Source organism: Elgaria multicarinata, chromosome 9 (assembly GCF_023053635.1).
Source record: "Elgaria multicarinata webbii isolate HBS135686 ecotype San Diego chromosome 9, rElgMul1.1.pri, whole genome shotgun sequence".
Classification (NCBI taxonomy): Eukaryota; Metazoa; Chordata; class Lepidosauria; order Squamata; family Anguidae; genus Elgaria; species Elgaria multicarinata.
Genome location: NC_086179.1, coordinates 38,050,220 through 38,074,412, shown reverse-complemented (window position 1 = coordinate 38,074,412; position 24,193 = coordinate 38,050,220). Strand labels below are relative to the sequence as shown.

The following is a 24,193-nucleotide window of genomic DNA, read 5'->3' as shown; positions in this document are numbered from 1 at the left end:
TCGGGCACCCCATTCGCACCCCTTTCCATAGCTCCGTCAATTTGCACGTTAGAAACCTCAAACTCGCCACCATGAAAGCTTATCCAGGGATACATACGCACACCGAGACTGTCCCATCATCCCCTGATTTTTGGGGAATTTTTGAAAATCAGGCACCCCATTCGCACCCCTTTCCATAGCTCCGTCAATTTGCACGTTAGAAACCTCAAACTCGCCACCATGAAAGCTTATCCAGGGATACATACGCACACCGAGACTCAAGGCAGTCCCATCATCCCCTGATTTTGGGGGAATTTATGAAAATCCAACACCCCTTTCCATAGCTCCGTCAATTTTGAACGTTAAAAAAACCCCTCAAACTCACCACCATGAAAGCTTATCCAGGGATACATAGGCACGCCGAGACTCAAGGCAGTCCCATCATCCCCTGTTTTTTGGCGGGGCTTAAACCTGCAAAATTTGGAATTTCCAAAACTCCAAGTGAGCGCAGGAAGGACTTCTCCCGAGTCAAAGCCACACACACACAACATCCCTGCGAGGTGGGCAGGGGAGGAGGGAGGGAAGGCAGGCAGGCATGCAGCTGGCATTTCTGGGGGCATAAGGAAGTGAGCCAAGGATAAGCCAGTAATGCATATAAAATGGAATAAATAAACAAATAAACAAAGGAGGGGTGGAATTAAAAGCAGCAGTGTTGCTCAATAAACAGCAAGAAGAATTTTTTTAAAAAGGCTATATCTGTCTTTTACCAGCAATAGGGGGACGTGCCCGGGGGAGGGGGAAGCAGCTGCCAGTTCAACTCATGAAAGCCATTGCTTCACCACGAGAGCTCTGAGAAGTAAACGCTCACTTCAACTCATAATAGGCATTGCTCCACCACTAGGAAGTAAACGCTCACTTCGACTCATGATAGGCATTGCTCCACCGTTTTACTCTCTTTGGAAGGCTCTGATGGCCTTCCAGTGCAGGAGAGAGTGGGGGCACGTCCACAATGAGATGCCCTAGGGGAGCTCATCCCCTTGCACCACATCTTTTCAGTTGTTCCCCAAAGTTAGGGTGGGTAGCAGTGCTGTTTCTATCTCTTATTCTTGGCTTAGTATATGATTTCAGAATGTGTTTGTGCATTTGGTGGGGCTACTGTGTTAAAAAACACTGGGAAAAGTCCGTTCAGATTAAGAAAGAGAAGTTTCCCAGAATCCCAAGTTACCTATTTTGCCTATGCCCTCCTCTAACTTTGGGATCATCATGACCGGGAGCTGACTCTGCCCCTCAGCCCTTTGAACAAGGTATTTTTCCCGCCGATTTTTTAAAAAATTCTAGCGCGCGACCCGCACCACGCAGAGAGGTGAGAGCAGTCTCAAAATGACCCCCATCCACGACTCTCTGTGCACAAGAATTTTCAGAACGATAGCTTAAAAATCAACCCAGTTATCCCCCATTCTTTTCCTCAATGCAATCCTATGGGCGAAAACTGCCGTTTGACCCGCGCTGTCCGTTTGTTTACCCGATTTTTAAAAAATTCTAGCACACGACCCGCACGACGCAGAGAGGTGAGAGTAGTTTCAAAATGACCCCCATCCACGACTCTCTGAGCACAAGAATTTTCAGAACGATAGCTTCAAAAACAACCTCAGTTGAAGCCTCCGCTGCCAGACCATGACGGAGGAAGGTAAGCCCCCCTGCCCCCTTACTTGGCACCGTCGCTACAAGGACTGCGGCGGTGGCAAGTAAGCCCCTCCCCCCACTTACCTGCAAGCGGCGCTCCGGATTAATGCGGAGCGATCCACTTCGCCTCGATCCGCAGCTTCCCCGACCTGATTCGGATCCGCCCTTAACGGAGGCGGATCAGGTCACTCCACTCCCAATTCAGGGATCCGGAGTGGAGCACAGCCCTAATTTTTTAAACCATCACAGACGAGATGACCGGGGATCCCAGGGAGACCCTCCAGCATGCCAGACTGATGCCCTCTCAGGTCGTGGAGGTCCCCGCCACCCACTGCAGCATGCGGAGCTCCACCTGGGCTGCAGGAGGCATGGTCACTTGGCAGCAGCAGAAGCATGTCTTGGAGGCATCCCAGCTTGGCCCAGGGACCTGTGAGTCCAAGAAATCTGCCAGCTGCTTTCCCCGGCTGCAAACTCCCAAGGGGAGGACCAAGGAATATAATCACAGCACCCATCTGGCTGGCAAGAAGGGCAAAGCCCAAGCGCCTGACAAACAGTCGGACAGCCGTCAGTCACTGGCTTTCACACTTCCAAATACACCCTTGAAGTCAGGCAACAGTCTTCTGCGCCATGGGGCAAAGCGCAGTGATTCCTGTCCAGCCAGCAGATCCACAAAGCCCCGCCCAACTGGAAAGCCATCTGCCAAGCATATCCCTTTGAAGGACGGCCTCCCCTGTTGATCAAGAACCGCTGGAGGACCGTGAAGAGGCTGGAACTGGTGTGAACCCAGGGAGGGTCATGTGGATCAAGCATCTTTTAGTATGCTTTTAGGGATGTTTTAACAGTATATAGTATGTTTTTAATCAGTATTTTATGTATTCTATACTTATTGTTGTTCCCCGCCTCGATCCAAACGGAGAGGCTGGTAAGAAATAAATGTATCATCATCATCATCATCTACAGTTTATTGGGGCCCTCCAGATAATTTTGGACTACAGGTCCCATAATCTATGAGCACTGGCCATGCTGCTTGGGTCTGATGGGGAATTAGAGTCCCCCTGTTCCCCACCACTGCTGTAAGGGATCCAGCTGCAGTAGATCTTACACTGTAGGTAATTTTATGCCTTTATGTCATGTGTGTATTCTAGTAAGGTATCCAGAATTGCTCCTCTGACATTTCCTGCCTAAGTTTGAGAAATGGTAGATTTTAATATTTGTTTTGCAAGTTGTCCTGGCAACTTGATACCAAACATCTTAACTTAAAACAGTTTTTCACACCCTTAGCAAGAAATGATCCCCAACCCCTCATTCCATGATCCTTGAAATTCATCAAGTTATTAACACATCACTACAAACACAAATAAAAATTTCAATGTTTCTGTATTAAAGTGCAGTTCAAAAATATTACAAACGTAGCTAAATATTAAATTATGGAAGGTTTGAAGCCTCATGGATTCAGATTAAAAGGGATTAATAGAAAAGTTCCTTCTATGCCTGCTGAGTAATATGCTCAGTTACTACAGGGAATATAGAAAGAAAGGGATCTATGAACACATACCAGTGTATGTTTTGAGCCTTTTCTTGTAAAATATACCCCTAGCATCCAGAAGATGAGAGAAAAAGATGCCTTAAATGATTAGATTTTAAGTTATATTCTCCATTACATCAGAGGAGCAGGAGTTCTCTTTAGAATAAATATAAGAAAATAAGTATGTGAAACGTCACCGCTAGAACAGTAAGAAAACCAAAATACAGGAATGCTACTTCTCTCTGCATTGTTTGGTGGCAAACACCATTTTAGCCTACTTTGCTCAAATTTAAGCCATCTCTCCTCCAACATGGTAAATTGCAATACTTTCTCCACCCCACCCATTATCCCTCAAGTAGTGCTTTCTAATTAAGTTAGGGCCTAGATCAAAAGGAGAAATGGCCTTGGTATTCTAGCTTGGGACTATCAATTGCTAGAATCATTTCCATGTTCTGTAACAGAAAAAGTACTCTCCTATTAAATATACCGTATTTCTTCGATTGTAAGACGCACACTAATTTCAGTACCACCAACAGAAAAAAACACCCCCTAAGACACACCCGCGATTCTAAGACGCACCCCATTTTTAGAGATGTTTATATGGGGGAGGGGGGAAGTGTGATATAATAAGTGGATATAATGGAATTTTGGGCAAGGACTGATCCATCTCCAAGAAGGTTTGGTGCAGAAGAAACCAAGAAACCAAACTTTCTGCTTGGGTCCTGTTCTCAGAACATTTGTGATCTGTTGCCTGGTCTCTTTCTGGACCAGATTCTATAAGCTTTGTTTAACTACACGTTGCTCTTCTTAACTCCAGGCTACTAGTTTCATAAACCCCTCACTTTTGGTTCCAGTTCAGATAAATGGATCCTTCCCAGGTTGCCTACCTGCAGTAAAAATAGGTATGGTTAGACAGACAATCTGGCCTCAGTGGAACTTGAGACCCACTGCAGTATCCCCACATCAAACAACAGGTTCAACTTCAGAGACATTGATCCAATAGCCAAAACAAAACAAAACAAAAAAGCAGAGAAAACTGCTGCACACACCTTCACACTTACATCTATCACCTGGCACCCTTTTGCAAGGGATAACTTAGGTTACAAGATGTGTAGAGAAGATATTTGCTTCAGAACCTGGTTTTATACCTATGAGCTGGAGATGCAGTGACAGTTGTTTAAAAATACAGCTGCTGATTTTACTTTGGTCATCTGTTGTCATCCCCCCCCACCCATTCCTTAGGCCACTTTTTCTAAACATCGAAGACTTTCCCCCAAAGTCCTCCCTGGTACTTTTCTCTAGAAAGAGATACAAACCTCCACGTATTTACAGAATTCCCTCTTATGCATTAAACTGCATGGAGTGAGAATTGTAACATATCACACTGATGCCAATAGGCATGCAGAGGTGCATGAAAGCGTAACGTCCATGTCACATGCAAGTATCTGTTTCCTGTTATGAAAGTATTTTGTTTCACACAAAGAGCTGCAGTTTTATTCCTACATGTGAAGTGGCTTAATCCGCATTATGGATGATTCACCTCTCTTTCCAAAGGTAAGGGCTCACACAGTCACAGCAGTCCTATCCTAGTCTCAAGAGAGAAAGCAAGCAGTCAGGAAAGCATTGCTGTCACTGCCCTTTTATAATGCCACGCTAAACGTTTTAGAACAGCAGGCGTTTTGTCCCACAACATTGTGCATGTTGCTGACACCGGATGACTAGATATAGAGAACTGGGAGGAGGCGGCAACAGCAAAAGTCTTCCAAGGACAAAAAACTTGGGAGGGTGGCTCCTGTTAGTTGTTCTTCTTTTCATCAGGTGGTGCATAAGGAGGTGGTAGATCCTAAAATAAAGGGAGACGTTATTAATTTGGTTAATACATGGGTTCTCTCCTTTTACTAAGCATATCCAAGTTTTGACAATTTTCATGACTTCTGCCCACTATTAAGATGCATCTTTGTTGTGTTTAAGGCTATATTAGATTAAGACATTCCAATCCACATCCTTTGTGATCCAACATGTTCCAAAATCAACACGACCTCTAAAATGACAGTCATCAAGCCACAAGATATCTTGTTCTTCACACAGCACAAGAGGCAGCCAGTTCCACCCAGCAATACAATGTAAGCCAGAGTACAATATTTTATGTAATTGGCACAGGCCTGGGGTAGGATAGAAGCTGGCCAGTTAGACACAGTTGCAACTGTTCCATTCTAGATAAAACTAATGGGAGGAGGGGTGAACTCTGGATTCTCCAAGCAGCATTATTCGACTGTTGAGAGGTTTTCTTTTTAATGCAATCTATTTTTCTCTGGAATGCAACACCTTCTTTCATCTTTAGAACTGCAGCTGTAGGCGGAAAATGTAAGGATAATAAACCTAATTAATTCGACTCCTTGTTCCTTAGTGGGCCCTTCCTTCCTCTCTATATCTGGCTTGGGTTTTCTTGATACTAAGAACTCTGTCATACACAGAAAATGCAATGACCTGGTTCACATGGCAGGTGAAGTCACTGTGGGTTGTTCTAGGCTTGTGCAAGGATTATTTAACCCTCACAAAACCCATGCTGCCTGGGTTTGCATGATACGCCACTCTATGACTTGTGCCCACCGCACTTTGCCTACTCCAAATAGTGGCGAGTACACATTGCAAAACCCTGCAAGTTAATTAACCCATGGTGGCTTGTTGTGACATGCAAACAGGCCTGGTTACTTTATAAATATATCCTCAAAGATTATATTTCAAAGTATTTATTAACAAAAAGGAAATATATTTAAGACATTAATGAAAAGTAAAAATATATTTAAATATAGAAAGAAAATGATAACGATGATGCTTATTGAGTAAGCTGAAAACAAGAAAAGAGAACAAGACAAAGCATAGTACATACATTACACACACAGATTTCTGCTAGCAGAGGTTACTCCCTGCCTGGAATGATCCCACCTAGTATTTTTTCCCTTTTACAGTTTTACTCTTGAATGTGAAATGTTATGTGATTGGCTGCTGTGTTCTTTTAATCCCGCCTCTCCATATTTATTCATATCTGCCAACATCTTGTTTATTTGTACAGTTCTATAGAAATTTCCCAACTTGTTTGTTGTGAGTTTACCATGTCTGAGGCCTTATGAACCTTACTGAGCAAGAATTTGTCTTGTAATGTTCTCTTTTCTCCAGATTAAGCTGCCTGTCAGCAATAGGCCGAGAGCAACCTTTGGTTTAAAAAACAGCCTTTTTAGGCTACTTTGATATGCCTGATATGACCATTGCCTTATATATGCTTTTTCACATTACATTTTAATTCCTTGCACTGCCATGTTCCAATGCAACTGGAAGCAAAGGTAACAGGTGTGCTTTCTATAAGTAAAAAGCTGCATTCTATAACTTTAGGAGCTCCAAATTATGTTCAGCGGGATGCTAGGGGAGCAAGAATTCTACCTTTTCCTCCTCTTGTTTCTCCGCCTCCCCCCCAAAAAGATCAGTTCTACAGAAATTCCTTACCATAGGCATGTAGACATTATGAGGATTGGCTGGGTTATAATATGCACTGGAAGTTGCCTCTGCTGCTTTGTTGCCACCTACAGCATAAAAGACAAATCAGTCAGAGGTTTGTTGTTGTTGTTACAAAACTCAATACACACAGATACCATTTATATCCACAAGTATCCTTGTTCTGCCTCATTTTCTTAATAGACAAGAGGGCAGACTCTGCATTCTCAGCAAGAAAGAATTAGGACATGATTGGGTACTTGGCAGCAGCTTGGCTTGTGAACTACATTGATTTTTGGGAGGCAGGCAACAGGAGAAAAGATCCCACAATGAGCACTGAGTTTAAAATCAAGAAATATCATGATAGAGAGGGGTGGGAGGGGGAAACCACATACAAGGATGGCAGTCCCAACACTTATTCCAGGATTAGGTAGCCACCTGGGCTTTAGCCAAACTGCATTCTTGTTAGTGAGCATTCTGGAATCCAAAGCTTTTGCGATTTGGGGCTGATCTTTCATAATTATCACTCCACTGATAAAGCTCCACATAGAGCTTTATTGGCTTCTATGGCAGTTAGAATGGGATATGTCCTCACTTTAAAAAAAGTGCACCTAAGGACTGCTTCTGGACAATCACCACATGTAACAGGAGTTCCAGAAAATACAATATATTCTTCTGCCTCTGCAGACTACATTCCAGATAGTTTGGGATTTCATTTTAGACAGGAATGCTCCAAAGAACAGGAGATCTGGTAGATCAGAAGACAATTACACAGTATTGTAACAGTTTGACAGTTCACATCTCTTCAAATAACTTATTCAAAACCTAGAAACAGATGATTTAAGAGTCTGGTGCAATTATTCCAATTCTTAATGCAAGCTAATCTATAGTCTTACCTGGCATTCCCGGCTCTGTCCAGGTTCTAGGTGCTGAGGTTCTTTCATCAGTTGGGGCTGAAGGTCCTGCAGCAGAAGAGGGACCAGGATATGGGGGAGGTGGTGCCATATACATCCCAGGAGGTGGTGGATACATGCCTGAAGAAAGAAGGCAAATTAAATATCTGTCCATGCACACTTCAGAGAAGTATTCAACTACGAGCAGTTTAGCAAGGGATTTTTTTCCTACATTACATTTCATCCTCCTCTCCCAAAAGCAGCCAGGGAGTTTTTCCCAGATCACCACACATTCAAAATGGGACAAATGTTGTGCAAACTGCACAGCCTGTGCTGTTCCTGCAATTGTTTCCACTGGCTGTATAGGTAGCAGGGCACCAACAGAGACTCAGTCACCCAGCATAGACACACTATGGAGAATGGATGTGCCAAAAGATGCATCCAAACGTCTCAAGTCGCAAGCCATGTGGACAAGCCTTAATTCTATCTTATTTAGAGAAGTCACCTTTATCCATATTTAATGTATTCTATACTTAATATGAATTTCTCCACAGTATGAAACTCTTCCATGCTGCTGTTTACATTAGCTAATTTGGGCAAGCTGCTCTAGTCATTTTATCTGCATGGAATGGCTACACATTTTGTTCAGTTCTACATGCAGCCCTGATTTGAGCAGCAGTCTTATGAAGACAGTTAGAACTGTTTACCTGGAGGAGGTGCATATGGGTATCCCATAGGTTGTGGAGCAGGTCCATATCCATTCATTTGTGCAGGCACATAAACGTATGTTCCAGCAGCTGGTGGTATAACATAGGTGCCTGGTGCGGGTGGATATCCTCCAGGAAAAGGTGGGGGGGCATAGCCCCCAGGAAAAGGTGCATAGCCATAGCCAAAGCTCTGTGCAGGTGTTCCCTTGGAAGCTAAACATAAATACAATTAGTAAGATTGATTCAGCGCATGAACTCCTGGACTTCAAATCACTGGGTCCTAAATCAATTAAAAGGAGACAGGTTTTAGGCAAAGCTATCTCCTTTCCCATCAGACTGATGATGTTTTTGCCAGATTTGCACCTTGAGTGCGACGAGACCATGAGTTTCAAAACAAACAAGCCAGGGGTGGAGGGAGGCAGTAGCTAGGACCGTGTACTAACAGTTAAGCACTGCCGAAGGGCTGCCTCGAGGTACAGCCACCGGTTACCACTATCATAAATCGAATGCAACTACAGAATAATTCAGGGGTGCAAGAGGGAAACCTTACCATCGCTCGCAAGTTTGAACATCATCTGGCCAAACTCTATGGCACCTCCACTGAAGAAGCTCATCTTAAATGAAGCCTCCCCTTCCCAGCCACCTAGGAAAAAAACAGCCATGTAATCAGGGCAGCTTCCAAGGAGATTGTCAAGACAATATTAATAGGGATAGCTTGAATGCTTCTTGTCAAAAGAATAATCAAGCAGAGTCTAAACGAAGACGCAGAAGATTTTAATACAGCCTCCATATACCATCAAGTACTTCTTCCACAAACTGAATTACCACGTGTTTTGTCCAAGAGCATTACTTGAATTGCTCTATTTTTCCTCACAGCCACCAAAATGATCTCACACAAGTGTTCCCACGTTATTTAAAGCAGCATCTAAAGATGCCAATGTGTGAAAAGTTGTATTTCTTCTGATAAGACTGGAGGTGAGTAGTTTAATCCAAAGCCCAGTCACATGTTTTCCCTGAAACATGTTTATGAATTTAATCAGGGTCTGGAATTTAACCAAAATGTGAATGAAGAATTTCTATCAGCAGAATCTTTCACTTTCTTATTCCAGCAAGAAGTCTGCATGACTTTGCAAGAAATTCTGAGCAGAAGTGAATGTTTTCTGAAAAACTAGTTTCCACAATAAAACCCAACTTTCTCTCTTCGCAGATCAAGATACAAGAATTTTTTTAAAAAAACTAAGGTAAAATCCCTTGGTGATTACTCCATAGTTCTTCCACTGAAGAAAGAATTTGTAAGCCAAGAGGATGTTTCCAAAAGGCAAATGATGAAAGGGAATCAAATTCTTATGGGATAGTGGAGTGGGGTAGTAAACACTCAATAGGAAAAGCCCATTGCTGGCATGTGATGTTCACACTGGAATTATATCACGTCTTCAAATCTATTTGCACAGATTTCCTGTAGATACAGCTGCTCAAGAACAATAGAAATACAGAACTGAATCCCACTAGTAGATTTTGCACACAGCTACTCTAAAATCAATGAGGTATGAAATTAATTTGCTGCTATAAGTGGTAATACAGACCTCCTGGTTCTGCTTGTATCACTCCTTTGATATAATTAGCAGAAAATACTGGCTGTTCAATTGAGCATCCTTTCAACAGGTGATACGGCATCATGAACGACATCATTTGATCTTTGTTTTTGGACACAAAAATGACCTGTAAGATATTGAGTTATCAAAGGTATATCCACACTTTTTCTCTCCTGTAAAAGGCTCAAGCAGCTAATGAAGGGGTAGAAGTGAATGCATAAGATAACATTTGATATTAAACAATCATGTACAAGTTACTCATACTTCAAAGCCAGAGAAAGCCAGCTCACCATGTCAAACCTTCAGGATTCATAACATTTTTTTTCAGAGGAGCCTGATAAAAGTCTTCACCCTTTTCCTAAACGTCTACAACATTGGGCTCCAACTTTGGGAGAGAGTTCCAGTATGGAGGTGCCCCATCAAACCTTCTCCTTGGTGTGTTCCTAGTGCTCATAGCTTTCATCTCTTGGCTTGAGCAGGCCATCAATAAGAGAGGGCGGGGGCTATGAAAGGGAAAAAGTATGCCTGGCCCAACCTGTATAGGCTTCATAGTCACCAGGACTTTGAGTTGTGCCTATCTAGAAACTAAACGGGAACCAGGGTAGATACTGGAAGAGTAGAGTCATTGTCTTTCTGCCCTATCCCAGTTCAAGAAGCTGACTGCAGTTTCTAAATAACCTCATCTGGAATGTGTGGCAATGATCCCTTCATCTTCAATTGGCCCATCAGGAGCCACATATGGACAGTGTCTCCCAACTCAAAGAGAAATCCACTTTTTTGTTGTGTGTATTTGTGTGTTAAGAGAGAAGGCAGCAAGGTGCAAATTTAAATTTAATTAAAGTCCCTGTATGCAAAACCCTCCCAGGGTAGCTTATGAAAGGCATTTTTTACAATAGGAATAATCACCCAGTAGCAAAAACCAAATGCAGGAGCATCTTAAAACTCAACTCGCAACACGTTTAATAAAACAGAGATTGAAATCATGCTTTAAGATCAATTTAAAAATGAAGATGAGGACATTTGTACCTCTTTGACGAGAGTTCCCAAGATATGGGGCCAATACTGAAAAACCCTGTCTCTAGTGCCTGCCAATCTGATGGATCTTGATGGCGGACCTAAGAGTAGGGCAACAGAGGCCAAGCTTAAGGCCTAAGAGGGTACAGCCAGTCCTTCAAATAACCTGGGCCAGATCTACACCAAGCAGGATATAGCACTATAAAAGCAGTATATAAGAGGCAGGAGCCACACCAAGCATGATATAGCACTATGAAAGTGGTATATGGTATGTGTCATAGCCCCAACAATTGTCAGTGGACTTCGATGCCACTATAAAGCAGTACTGTGGCTCCTGCCTCTTATATACTAGGGCTGTGATCCACTTCTCTTCGGTTCAGAGAAGCAACAGTGAACGGGGTGATCCACCTCCGCTACAGGTGGAGGAGAAACGAATCGGAGGGCTAGCAGAGCATGGCGAAGAGAGGCTACCATAAGCGGAGCGCTCCTCTTTTCGCGGAGCGCTCCGCCTGCCATTTTGGATTCCCCCCCTCCCATAGGATTGCATTGCGGAAAAGATTAGCAGATAACTTTTTTGTTTTTCAAGCTACCTCCTTGAAACTCGCTGTGCGAGTCATGGGTGGGGGGTCATTTTGTGCCTATTTTCAGCACTTTGAGTGCTGCGGTTTGCTTGCTATATATATTTTTAAAATAGGGTAAAAAAAGCGGGAGAGGTACCTTTTTTTGAAGTGCTGAGAGGCAGATTCAACTCCCAATCATGATCACCTGATGAAGCTTCCCCCAATCCCAAAGTTGGAGGGGGGGATAAGCAAAATGGGATACTTAGTAACTTGGGATACTGGGAAACTTTTCTTTCTTAGTCTCTGAACAGACTTTTTCCAGTGTTTTTTGAAACAGTAGCCCCACCAAATGCACAAACAGAACCTGAAATCATATACTAAGCAAATAAATAACAGATAGGAAACACAGCACTGCTACCCACCCTAACCTTGGTGAACAACTGAATAGATGTGGTGCAAGAGGATGAGGTCCCCTAGGGCATGTGGACATGCCCAGTGCACACTCCTGCCCTTGGAGGATAATCAGAACCCTCCAAAGGTTAACCAGTGGAGAAGCTATGCCTGTCATGAGTTGAAGTGTAAGTTAGCTTCTTAAAGACTGGTCCCTAGACAGGGCCAGTCAAATGGGCAGAGTTTCCCCTCCCACTGGGCACGTCCACTTTCCTCTCACTGGTAAAAGACAGACATAGACTTTTTTTAAAAAAAAAATCTTGTTGTTGTGATTCAGCAACACTGCTGCTTTTAATTCCACCCCTCCTTTGTTTGTTTATTTATTTATTACATTTATTATACACCCCATAGCCCAAGCTCTCCTGGCTTTCTCTCTTCAGTGAAGTCAGGCAGGCTTTCATTGTGGTTCAACTCCTTATTGTTGTAGTTATTATTATTATTATTAGTAGTAGTAGTAGTAGTAGTATTACTATTAGTATTAATTAGTACTGCTATTATTAACGTTATTAATGGCTGTGATCACAGTGCAGTCAATCAACTCTGAAGCAAGGATCACAAAGCTTGACTCTTATCCTCCTAGTCCCCTAGTTATGGGATGCAAAAGAAAAAGCATCTCTCTGTGCTGCTCCTGCCTCACAGGGACAGTTTGCATTACAGGCTTTGAAAAAATCCTCGGCCCCCAGAAATGTCTGCTGCATGGCTGCCTTCCCGCTTCCGCCTGGGTGCTGTTGTTTTGGGGTATCTGCTGGGACTTACTTCCCCATAGATCTATGGCATAGTTGTACATCTCTGCCTGCCACTCTGCCCTCCTGGTGCCTGGGAGATGTACTACATGATGGGCTTTCTGGTTCAACCCCACAAGCCTCTGACATGCTTGCTCCCAGTGCTGCCTGTCCTCCTCTGTGCCCGCCTCGCAGGGATGGTTTGTGCGTGTCTTGCTTTGACTCAGGGAGGGTATCCTTCTGTGTGATAAAAGGCAGCTAAACTGCACTCTCTTGTTGTGTGTGTGTGTGTGCATTTTTGGAAGTGTTTCACCTGAGATGAAGATCCTTATTTAGAAAAAAAAACTTGATTCCCCCAAATCATCTGTGCTATTGATTGCTATGGGCAAGCAGTTTGCAATGGATCCCTATGGGCAGTTATGGTTTCCTTATGGGCATACTGTTCTTTGTGGGGGATTTTTCATATATTCCCCCAAAATCAGTGGAGGCTTGGATTTCCTTCCAACTAGGCATGAAGGTGGACACATGGATAAGCTGTCATGGTGGCGATTTTGAGGTTTCTAACGTGAAAACTGATGGAGTTCTAGCATGGGATTTGAATTGGGGTGAGTTAAAAGGGAAAAAAATCGCCAAAAATCAGGGGATGATGGGATTTGCTTGAAGCTTGCCATGAATGTGGATCTAGATGGCATCTGTGAGGGTGCCCACTTCCAAGTTTGTATCTGTAAAAATATCGGAGTAAATCCCATTTCTGAAAATGAGGTGTCAGATTTTCAAAAATCCCCCCAAAATCAGGGGATGCTTGGATTTGCTTGAAGGCTTGGCATGCATGTGTATACATGGATAAGCTGTCATGGTGCTTAATTTGAGGTTTCTAACGTGAAAACTGACAGAGTTCTAGCATGGGATTTGAATTGGGGTGAGTTAAAATGAAAAAAAAAATCACCGAAAATCAGGGGATGATGGAATTTGCTTGAAACTTGCTATGAATGTGGATCTAGATGGCATCTGTGAGGGTGCCCACTTTCACATTTGTATCTGTAAAAATGTCGGAATAAATCCCATTTCTGAAAATGGGGTGTCAGATTTTTTTAAATTCCCTGTAAATCAGGGGATGCTTGGATTTGCTTGAGGCTTGGCATGAATGTGTATACATGGATAAGGTCTCATGGTGCCGATTTTGAGGTTTCTAATGTTAACAGAAAAAAAGTTATAGGCATTTAGATTTCAATGCAAGTCTATGGGGGGGGGGAAATGGAGCTCCGATTCGGATCCGTGCACAGCCCTATTATATACTGCTTTCATAATGCTTTCATAGTGCTATATCTTGCTTGGTGTAGATCTGGTCCTGGTTACAAACTTTATACAGCTTTAAAGGTCAAGCACTTTAAATTGAGTGCGGAAACAAATAAGCAGCCAATGCATCTGGTATAGTATCAGTGTTATATGTTCCAAGCTGCTGGCCCCCGGAGGCATCTTGGTGACTGTGTTCTGTAAAAGTTTCTGAACCATCTTTAAAGGCAGCCCAATGCAGAGTATATTGCAGTAGTCTTTCTGGATGTACCCAGAGCATGTGAACTGAGGCAAGGTTCACTTACTCTAGATTAGTGCAAAGCTCACGAACCAGCCCAACCTGGTAAAAGGCACTCATAGCCACTCATAGTATCTGCACCCTAGGCATTAGCATCAGGCCCAGGAAAACAACCAAACTTCCCAACCCACAATTTTTTTCCTCATTTTATCTGAAGTAAGCTTAAGATGGTTTGTTCTAATCCAGAGGAGGGGAAACACTTTTCCTTTTTATATACAAAATGGAATTTCTGCAGATGCAATGCTTAGGAAAGTTGCACTTGCCAAATCTCCCTCTTCTATACAACTATTGGAGAGGTGGAGGCCTTATCCTCCTTTGCATCCAGTCACCCGAGAGGAAGGAGGCGCAAGTCAGATGTAAACGATAAAAAGTTAAAAAGTAGGTCCCGTGATGTAGGCTGGGATTAAAGATGTCTCCCATGTTTGAAAGGCTAAAGATTATAGAGTCAGTTCCTCAATGTAAAAAAGGCATAGGCCCTGTTCAGAAGGCACCTTAAACCATGGCTTTAACCATGGTGATTAAGGCTTTTTGCTTAAGCACCGTGGTCTAAGGTGCCTTCTGAACAGGGCCATAGTCAGATCACTGTTCCCATGTCCTCATTCTCCAGGAAAGGATCTAACTGGCGTATCAAATACAACTGATTAAAAGCCATCCAGGTTCTCTGCACATCCAGGAACTAAGCCACACATGCACTCCTTTAAGAAAAGTAAATCCTACTAAGGACAAGTAAACACACTTCCTCTACATCAAGCAGACCACCTGCAATCAGTACCTCCAATTTTTCCAGCTTCCATAAATTATTTGCCTTTATCCACCCCAATTACCTCAATGTCTTTATTTCAAAACAGAGATTTCTGATTCTCAAAGCTATTAAAATGAAAGGGAATGGTGGACGTCCTCAGAATAGTAACATCACCACACACCAGCTTAGCAATAGGGCAAAGCCATGTGGAATCCCACAGAACAGCTCCCAAACTGCTGGGAAAACCCTCCCATTCTGTGAGACTGATCAGTTAGGAAGGACCATCAAGGCAGTTCCCCCATATCCCCCACAACTAATCTTAGTCAGTCCAAAGAGGCTCAATAACTACTGTCTACTAATAAGAAATCTACTTCCTGCAGAGGAGCTTGTAATGTACACAATCCACAGAGCCAGTTTCCATTTTGTGTCAGTCAGAGTCCTCCCCCATTACCAGGTATCACTGGAAACAAGATGAAACTTCAAAAAATAATCTAGAAACTCTCATAGAATTTGTGGTAGGCTTTCTGAATATTAAGAGAAGAGAACAAAATAAAAACCTCTTTTCAACATTAAGGTTTTAACTAGCATAGAAAAAAAAACCTACACCAAAAGTGCAGGATAAAATATTTGTACTGAAAGATCTCACATCAGCTGTTGCTGGGAAAAAATATTGTGAAAGACAGCCATTATCTGGGGGTGAGGGGGCTGACTCCAGTCCTTAATTAATCAGAAAATGATCCTTCAGAAAGGCATCTGGACTAAAAGAATGTCATGGAAGATGCAACTGCCCTTCCCCAGGACTTACTCTGTAAGGAGTGAGGAACACCATGCCTTTCTTGGTGCCTTTGAAGATCTCTGGTTTGTTAGTCACATCAGAGAAGGTCAGCTCGACATCTTTGCAATACTTCAGAACACTTCACGAAAGGAGACAAAAAAAGGATACATTAAAAATTTTCAGTAAGTGTTACAGAACATGCCAGTACAGGTGAGTATTAGCTTTGTAATACTTGTCAAGAAGAGCCAATGCGAAGCCAAAATATCATTTAAGAAAACATAACTTATTAGCTTTTGGACACTAAGCTGGAGTGCAATTTCCCTGGACATTTCAACTCTACAACTAGCAAAATAGGGGAAACCTGGTGATTAATTTCACCCACATCCCAACAATTAATCTTATCTTTTACTCAAAGTCAAAAACTCTTAGGCATTGGCTCCAGGACAAATATATTCGGTGGATTTCCATTGTTATAGCTTTCTTTCTAAAAGGAAAGTCTGCATAAAAATATCCCAAACCACCCAACACCACTGCTTTGGAAAATGTCCTATGCAAACAGTGTCTGTGATAAATGTATCCCTCTTAGTGCGTCAAACACTTATGAATATTAAGGATACATACACTGATATGTGAATAGTCATTGCAGCATGTGCCTTTTTTACCTTTCAAAAACATTTTAGACCTTCCTTATAGTGAGAGTGGTTCATAATCAGTTACTTGATCCATTCTTTTGGCAAAAGGTTCTGAACATGCTAATCAAAATATCCCCAGGCTACATACTGCTCAGGAAATGTCACCTACAACTGCTCAAGACTACATTATGAAAGAGCGATGTAACGCCTAATTTGTCTTCATAACCAACTAGAAATCAATCATGTGACTGATTTAAGTTTTGCTAGCTTTCCTTCTAAGTCTGTGTCAGCACAGAGAATATTAGCGTCAGTTTTCTAAACCAACAAGATTCCATTCAGCCAAGGGGTGTGTGTGTGTGTGTTAAACAGTTGTGTGTATCACTCCACAGCACCTAACTTTCATTACACTTCCCAGCTGTTTACCAGAAAAAATGACAGAGTTCTCCATAGCTTCAAACACTGGATATCCCCTGAGGAAGGACATTTGACTGCCAAATCCGCTCAATATGTCCTGAATATAGTAGTACTTCCTTGATATCGGTAAAATTGGTACTACTTCCTTAATGTTTCTCTGGTAACATTAAGTAACATCTGGTAACATGGTAACATCTAAACCTCTGGTAAAGTGGCTAGCCTAAAGGTGAAATATGAAGGAAGCAATTTATCCCAGGCTCAATCTCCATTCTCTTCCCCCACGACAGTCTGTGGTTATCAACATGGACTTGTGTGGGGCACATGTCAGAAATGTGGATTAGAGTCGCACCTAGCGGGTGGGCCTGAAAAGAGTGTGTGTGTGTGTGTGTGTGTGTGTGTATCACAATTACAGCCTGCGTGATAAAAGACCACACTCCTATGAACGTTCATACGGAAGTAAACTGAAGTCAGAGGGCTTTCCTTCCAAGTGAAGTAACCCTACTTTGGACTTTACTACAAACAAGCTCTAAGCTTGAGGGCCTCCACCAGCGCCACTGTTAAAGAGGTGTCCATCCCATTAACGGCCCCGTCCCCATGGAGGTCAGGGGGGCACAGGAGACAAGGGAGAAAAGGGGGCGCCTTGCGTAACATTCACACGGACTATTAACTGCGCGTCACAATCACGCATCCCAAAGGTGGAGAGATGTGCGCTGGGTAGTTGCACTGCTCGGGCACTGCTGTCCGGGGAGAAACTGGGGCAACTTTCCTCTCAAGAAGGTGCACCCTGAGGCTCACTAGACGAGCCTTTTCCCACGGGCTGTCCTACGCCACGACAAACACGGCCCCCGAGAGCGGAGAAGTCTGGCAAGGTGGAAATCCCCGATTTCCACCCCCAGCCACCCACCCCCACCGAGCGCAGGTGTGTCTCGTCTCCGGTTACCTCTCCCCGTTGGGCGTGATCACCCCGCCGGCCCCCGAGTGGTTCTTGTTCAACGCCATCTTCCCGGCCAATGACACCAGTTGGGGCGGTCCTTCCCTTTCGCCCCTTGACAAATACCGTGGAGCCGCCCCGTAGCGGCCGTGACCTCACGGCGCACAGCCCCGCCTCTCAACGGGGCGGGGAGACTGCGGGCGTGTGGGGCGGGCAACGGACGGAAAGCCTGTGAGGAGGACGAGGGCTCCCTTCTTCTCCGCGCTTCTCACCCCTTAGCTTTTTTTCACATTGTTAGTGTGAGTTTTGTGTATTGCTATATTATTTTCAAGACAGTACATCATTGTATAGTTGTGTTGACTGTTCCTTCAGCTAAAGTATTAGGAGTGGAGGCTTCTCTCCTCTCAAAACGTTTTCCTTCCCGTCCCGTGTCTTTCCCCCCTCTTGCACAGTACTTAAGAGCCTTAGAAGAGCTGCGCTGGATCAAAGGTCTTCTGCTCCCACACTGAACAACCAGATGCTTATGGGAAGCTCACAAATAGGACATGAGTGTGGTAGCGTGTGTGTACACACCCACTTATGGTTTCAGAGGCCATCATGACTAGTAGCCATTGAAAGCCTAGGAATGTGTCTAATCCCCCTTTTAAGCCATCCAAGCTCCTGGCCATCACTACACCCTGTGGAAGCAAATTCCATAGATTAATTATGTGCTGTCTTAAGAAATGCTTCCTTTCATCTGTCCTGACTCCATTACCTTCCTTAAGTGTGAAGAATGTAAGCTAATGGGCCCATCTCCAAAGAAAATGACAAAGTAACCTCTCTGGATTCATTTCAAACACTACCTTTTAACACTTGAGAATTTGGGGAATCTAGTGAATGAGCCCTCTTTGGCTTGGGAACAGCAATCAAAAAAGTTCCTAAATTTAAATAACAGCTCTAATGTATTCTAATTCAAGAACAACTCTTTTTAAAATCTGATTTGTGATGTTATACTTGCCTGCCTATGTGTTACAGGGACAAGTTTAAGGTTTGGGTACTAGTGTACAAAGCCCTAAACAACTTGAGACAAGGATACTTGAGAGAGCATCTTCTCCCTTACCAACCTGCCTAGTTACTGAGGTCATCAGAGGGCATTCTCCTGGTGGTGCCACATGGACCTATAGCCCGACTGGAGTCCAACCAGAGAAGAGCCTTCAGTGTGGTGTCTCCCTTTCTGTGGAACTAGGTGCCAACACTGTTGTTTTTGGCACCTCCTGAAAACAGCTCTGTTCCAAGAACCCTTCCTTGATTGACCAGCCATGGTTTTTATTGACACTGGTTTTAAAAATAATCTTTGATCTGATGTTTTACTCTTTTTATCTTTTTATTCTTTTATCTCTTATTTTTCACTGGTCCAGAATCTCTTTAGATGAGAAGCAGTATACAAATGTTGTAAATAAATAAAAATAAAATAAATATCTATTTAGCATTGTGTCCTAGGCGTTTATTCGCTGGCAGAGCAAGTGTTAAATATCTGAGCACTACTAGGTCTATTTTCTTTCCCTTTTATACTTCAAACTGGTAAAGTGCAGGGTTACATTGTGACACAATTACGCTGGAAATGTGTGTGCCAACTCTGACCCAGATGAGAGAGAAACATATATATTGAGCAAATAAACTAATTAACATCTTGTTCAAATGACATTTTCTTTAATCAGACAACAGAACACAGAAAGTTAAGTCTAGTAACATTTACATCACTGTCATTTTTCTCAATCAGGGCTGGACAGATAACAAGAGGACTTCATTAAGATACTTTCATAGGCTAGAGGTACCAAGAGGATCTAGGCTTTGTTCATGCTTGCTTTTGTTTCTCTGCCAGAAAAGAGAAACTTAATCTACCAGTTATCCACAAACTTGTTTCCAAGAGGATCTAGCTTTCCAAAGCACTTTAGGTACATCTCACTATGCACAATGACAATGTTGGATTTTTAGAGACTACAGAAGTATTCTATTAATATCTTTTTTTCTCTGTACCCGTATCTCTTTTATGGCCTGGTGTTATGATACAGATCCGTGTGTAGAATGAAAGAACAAACAAACAAAAGGAAACCGATATATTACTATGGGGCATTTCCTTTCATAATACATGTATACTAGTCATCATCATCAACAGAGTTCTGCTTAGGTAGTTTAGGTGTCTTCCAGTGGTATTAGAATTGGAGATATTGGAATGGTGATCATTTCGTAATACCATTTAATTGGCTGCCGCAGAAGGCCATGAACACCTGATGCTCCCACTGTTGGACTGAGAAAGGCTAAGGTCTACACTGGTGAAGAGTGCATGTAGATCTCTGCTTTCCCCCCTGTTATTGCCAGCACTTACTGGATCATGAAAACTTAGATCTTCTATTATGTAGATGAAAAATTCTCCTAAAATAAATGAACCTACTCAGTTCATCATGGAGATGGGGTTTAAAGTCTAATCTATGTTGGAAGTAAAGTGACAAATAAGATTATTTTACTGTTTACAGCGTTGCAGACAGAAATGGAACCCATCAAAACTCTTCTGATTTGGGATCCATGCACCAGACCAGACTTCCTCCATTAAGGAGAATAACCTCCACTCCTCAAACAATTACTCCTATTTATAGTAAAAGAAAAACATAGCCCTCTCGTTGCAGTGGTTTAAATTAGAGTGAAAATCCAGTTTTGCCTCTTTGCAGAACTGGTCTGGAGTATGCCACACCTTCACTGGATAGTAGCATCAGTGCCTTGCATGTTTTGGTGTTTATTGTCAGTAAATAACACCATCTAATGAATTGGTTTTATGATTATGACTTATCACTCCCTGCCTGAAAGGAAAAAAGGCTCAAATGGCTAAGCATTAATGGCTTTTGCAGCCTTAGATACACCCAACATCTTGTAGAATTACAATGGGCAATGCACATGTTACAGCTGCCATGGAGGCCAACCTGCTTCAAATTGTTCTGTGTGACAGTGTTTGCCACTTGGTTGTTTTCTCCATATTGCAAATTACTCCAAAAAACACTCTCTAATGATCACAGTGAAAATTGCCAATCCACATGGTAAGTCCACTGGACATAAATAGCTCACCATGTGATGACAGTCAACTAGGGATGCCTGACACATCCACACGCAAGACATTTTAGTAGTTTTATTGTAACACTTTTGACTTCCCTTGGAAGCGCACAGTTACTTCACTTAAGGAGATCCTCCTAAATTCCTTCTGAATTTTGCTTTAGGCAACATCCAATAATAGCCTAGTCTAGACATATGTGCAACCCTCTTAAGAAATTTCATCAGTCCTTTTAGAAAACATTTTATCTGTTCATCAAACAATAACTTTCTTACTAAAACTCTTCTCCTGAACCTTTGTATTACTTCTTATCTCTATGTTTTCTTTCTCTTTATTTGTTTGTTTATAAACCTTATTTAAGGGCACAAATGCCCTCTTGAAGCAGTGCATAAAATTCATTAAAAACATAATAATATGTAAAATCATCAAATTAAAACCACTTACACCCCCTTTAAAGCAGTAGCAATTAATGTATCAGAATTCTCCTTTTAAATACTCATCAGGCCTCCTCTTTGTTCCACTTTAAGAAATTATTAAAAACTCATATTTTCTCTCTTACATTTCCTTCTTGATGTTCTGACTTCTTTGATGTGTTTCCTACACATGCACATAGGTTAATTAATTATAAGTATTATTTTACTTTTTTGTTCTTTTATCATCACACTGTTAGTGAAAAGTTTTCCATTTTTGCTCCAAATCCTGCCCCCTTTCATCTCAGGCATCTTAGATTTTAGACTGCAAACAGCATCCTATTCATTTTATTTCTATACAATGCTAAGTATATTTTAGTTGCGTTTATGATGATGATCCTTGACTTTCTCCCTCAACATTGACCCGGTTCACAGACCACAGCCAATTCCTGGGTTGTTTAACCCAGGAATTGGTGGGGGTGCAAGGAGTGAGCCCATTTGCTGCTTCTGCTTTCAATTAACAACCCATGAATGTCCCTTTCCTGGGTTGTTTCATGACATGTGAATCTGGAAACCCTGTGTTGTTTAGGGGTTAAGCAACTCAGAGTCAACCCAACAACAGACTATGGGTTAATTCTAGATTGTTTAACCTCTAAATTACACAGAGTTTCCAGGTTCAGACATCATGCTAACAACCCAGGAACAGGTCATTCCTGGGTTGTTTATTGAAAGCAGAAGCAGGTGAGCAGGCAGGAACCAGCATGCTTACTCACTCTGGTGCAGTCACAAACAACCCACAGTTAATCATGGCTTGTTTGATTGTGTGAAAAATTACCTTGCCTGTGGAGGACCCTTCAAAATTCAGTTTGAATTTCACTTTAGGCAATATTTTAGTGGTCTCCAGGTGGCAGCTGTATCATGTGCACCGGTCCTAACTCTAGATCATATTGATGGTTGAGGAGAAACTACAGGCTGTGAAATGTTCTTAATATCATTAAATGGCTGTAAGATGTGGAGATCAAAATTATGAACATAGCCCAACATTGAAAAGGCTGATAATTTGCCCAGACAGGTTTACCACCAAAAAGGCTTTAAAAATAATCATTATTGAGAAGGGAACACTTTGACAGAGGCTAGGATGACCACAAGAGCACTGTAGTCTGATTACAAGTGAGCTAGAAGGATACACTGATGGAATTTTGATGAGACCTTTGTTTGGAAAACAGCTGATATGCCTGCATTGAAGCACCCTTCCTGATGCGTTCCTCACGTTAGGGAAAATAATGCAGGTTAAAGGGCAGTAGAACCTCTTCACTAGGTTTGCTCTGCCCAGTCTCCAGCAAAGTAAAAACAAGCAGAGATGGAAGAAACTCTACTAGAGATGTGATGCTATGTCTCATGATGCTGCTACTGAAGAGGCCTCCTCACAGATATGGTAGCTAAAAGCCATGGGAATCTCTGATAACCTCTTCCGATGCACACCAATTCTCCTGAATCTCTGTCTGTTATTCCAGTACCCAACCTAGCCTCACATGCTTTTGCTATTACATTAGAGCATCTTAGACTGCAATCCTATACACACTTACCTGGAAGTAAGTCCTGTTGAAATCAATGGGGCTCAGTTCTGATTAGACATGTATAGGATTGTTCTGTTAGACTTTTTTGTTCACTTACGACACTACAGCCATGTTATAAAGCAGTCCTCCAAAGGATGCAAGTAAATGCACTTCCTCTAGATATTACAATTATAAATGACTCTTATTCTGCCATTATATCTTGCTCTTGCAATGCTATGGACGGCTTAAAATCATACTAGGTCACAAAAATCCTCTCAGGGCCAGACGAAAGTCAACAAGCTCATTTCATCTATGATTTAAGCTGTGTTTGATTAGGCATATTCATAGCCTGCTGGTCTCACTGGCCTCTCAGTGGCTAAGCTAGATAGAGGAAGAATTACGATATTCTACACAGAAAGGCCTGCCTCCATATCAGGCAAAGTTCTGTGTCATTGACTACACTGCAGACATGGTCTTGTGTATCCCCAAAGGAAGAGTAAGATCACTTGTCCAAAGTCCTATGATTTTAGTGCTGTAGTAATATAAAATACAGAAAAAAGCTACCTTGGATATTTGCCTGAGCTGTAACAATTTGGGTCTTTTGGCTCGTATAGCAGTATGCCATCATCCTGTATTGCCACTACATAGACTGAAACAACAGTCATTGCTCTAATCCTCATGTTTTATTGGGTCACTAAGACAAATATTGTCTGCTAGCAAGCAACTATCTCTTGAAATGACTGTGAAAGTGGTGGGGTGCTTCCAGACAAGGCTTTCATTTTGCAATTATCCTGCCTCGTTCACAGAATTGTAAGTGGAGGGGTCCAGACATTGACTCCCATTTGTAACCCTTCCATGTTTTTCCATGGCTTCTTCGGTCTTTTTTCCCACTGAGAAAAAAAACTGTTAAAGAAAAAAAGATGGAATAGCTGCACAATGGGCTCCTCTAAATGAGCGATTTATTGCAGGCTTGTGATTGGCCACTCATGGAAGTTTGCGGGTCCATTACATGACGTTGTCAATGACCAGGGCGTCTCCCATGCTATCCCGTGGAAATCCCTCTATTAAAAGAACCCCTTTTAATGTGGTAATATCTGGGGAAAGCGGGATCTTCTGCCACTAGATGACAATGTCTGAATTGAAATGAATGGAGCTCACTTAGAGGGAAAGTATTCAATTCAAATCACGTGGTTGCCCCTCTCTGCCCATGTAATGCAGCCCATAATAATTGCGCCAAAGAAGCAGGAAGCACAAAGCTCCGGGTAAACAGAATAATTTCCCCTTTATGTAGAGGTGCTCAATGTCTTTTTATTGGTGACACTAGGAGTTCTGTCTGGAAGCAGCCTGTATATGGGTTTTTGTTTGAGGAATGGAAAATAATTAAATGGCATGCGACTAAGTTGGGATAGTGAAACCGAAACATAATGCTAAAAACCTAAAGTGTTTCTT

The 24,193-nt window shown here is 42.4% G+C and overlaps 1 protein-coding gene across 1 annotated transcript; it reads right to left on the bottom strand.

The window, feature by feature from the left end:
* Positions 1–3,022: 3,022 nt before the first annotated feature.
* Positions 3,023–17,814, bottom strand: WBP2NL (WBP2 N-terminal like). Its single transcript, XM_063133621.1, has 8 exons — positions 17,709–17,814; positions 15,753–15,861; positions 9,860–9,995; positions 8,827–8,919; positions 8,277–8,489; positions 7,573–7,710; positions 6,689–6,765; positions 3,023–5,030 (listed from the first exon to the last, which is right to left on the bottom strand). The coding sequence occupies exons 1-8, from the start codon at positions 17,765–17,767 to the stop codon at positions 4,983–4,985; spliced, it is 873 nt and encodes a 290-aa protein (XP_062989691.1). The 5' UTR covers positions 17,768–17,814; the 3' UTR covers positions 3,023–4,982.
* Between the last annotated feature and the right edge of the window lie 6,379 nt (positions 17,815–24,193).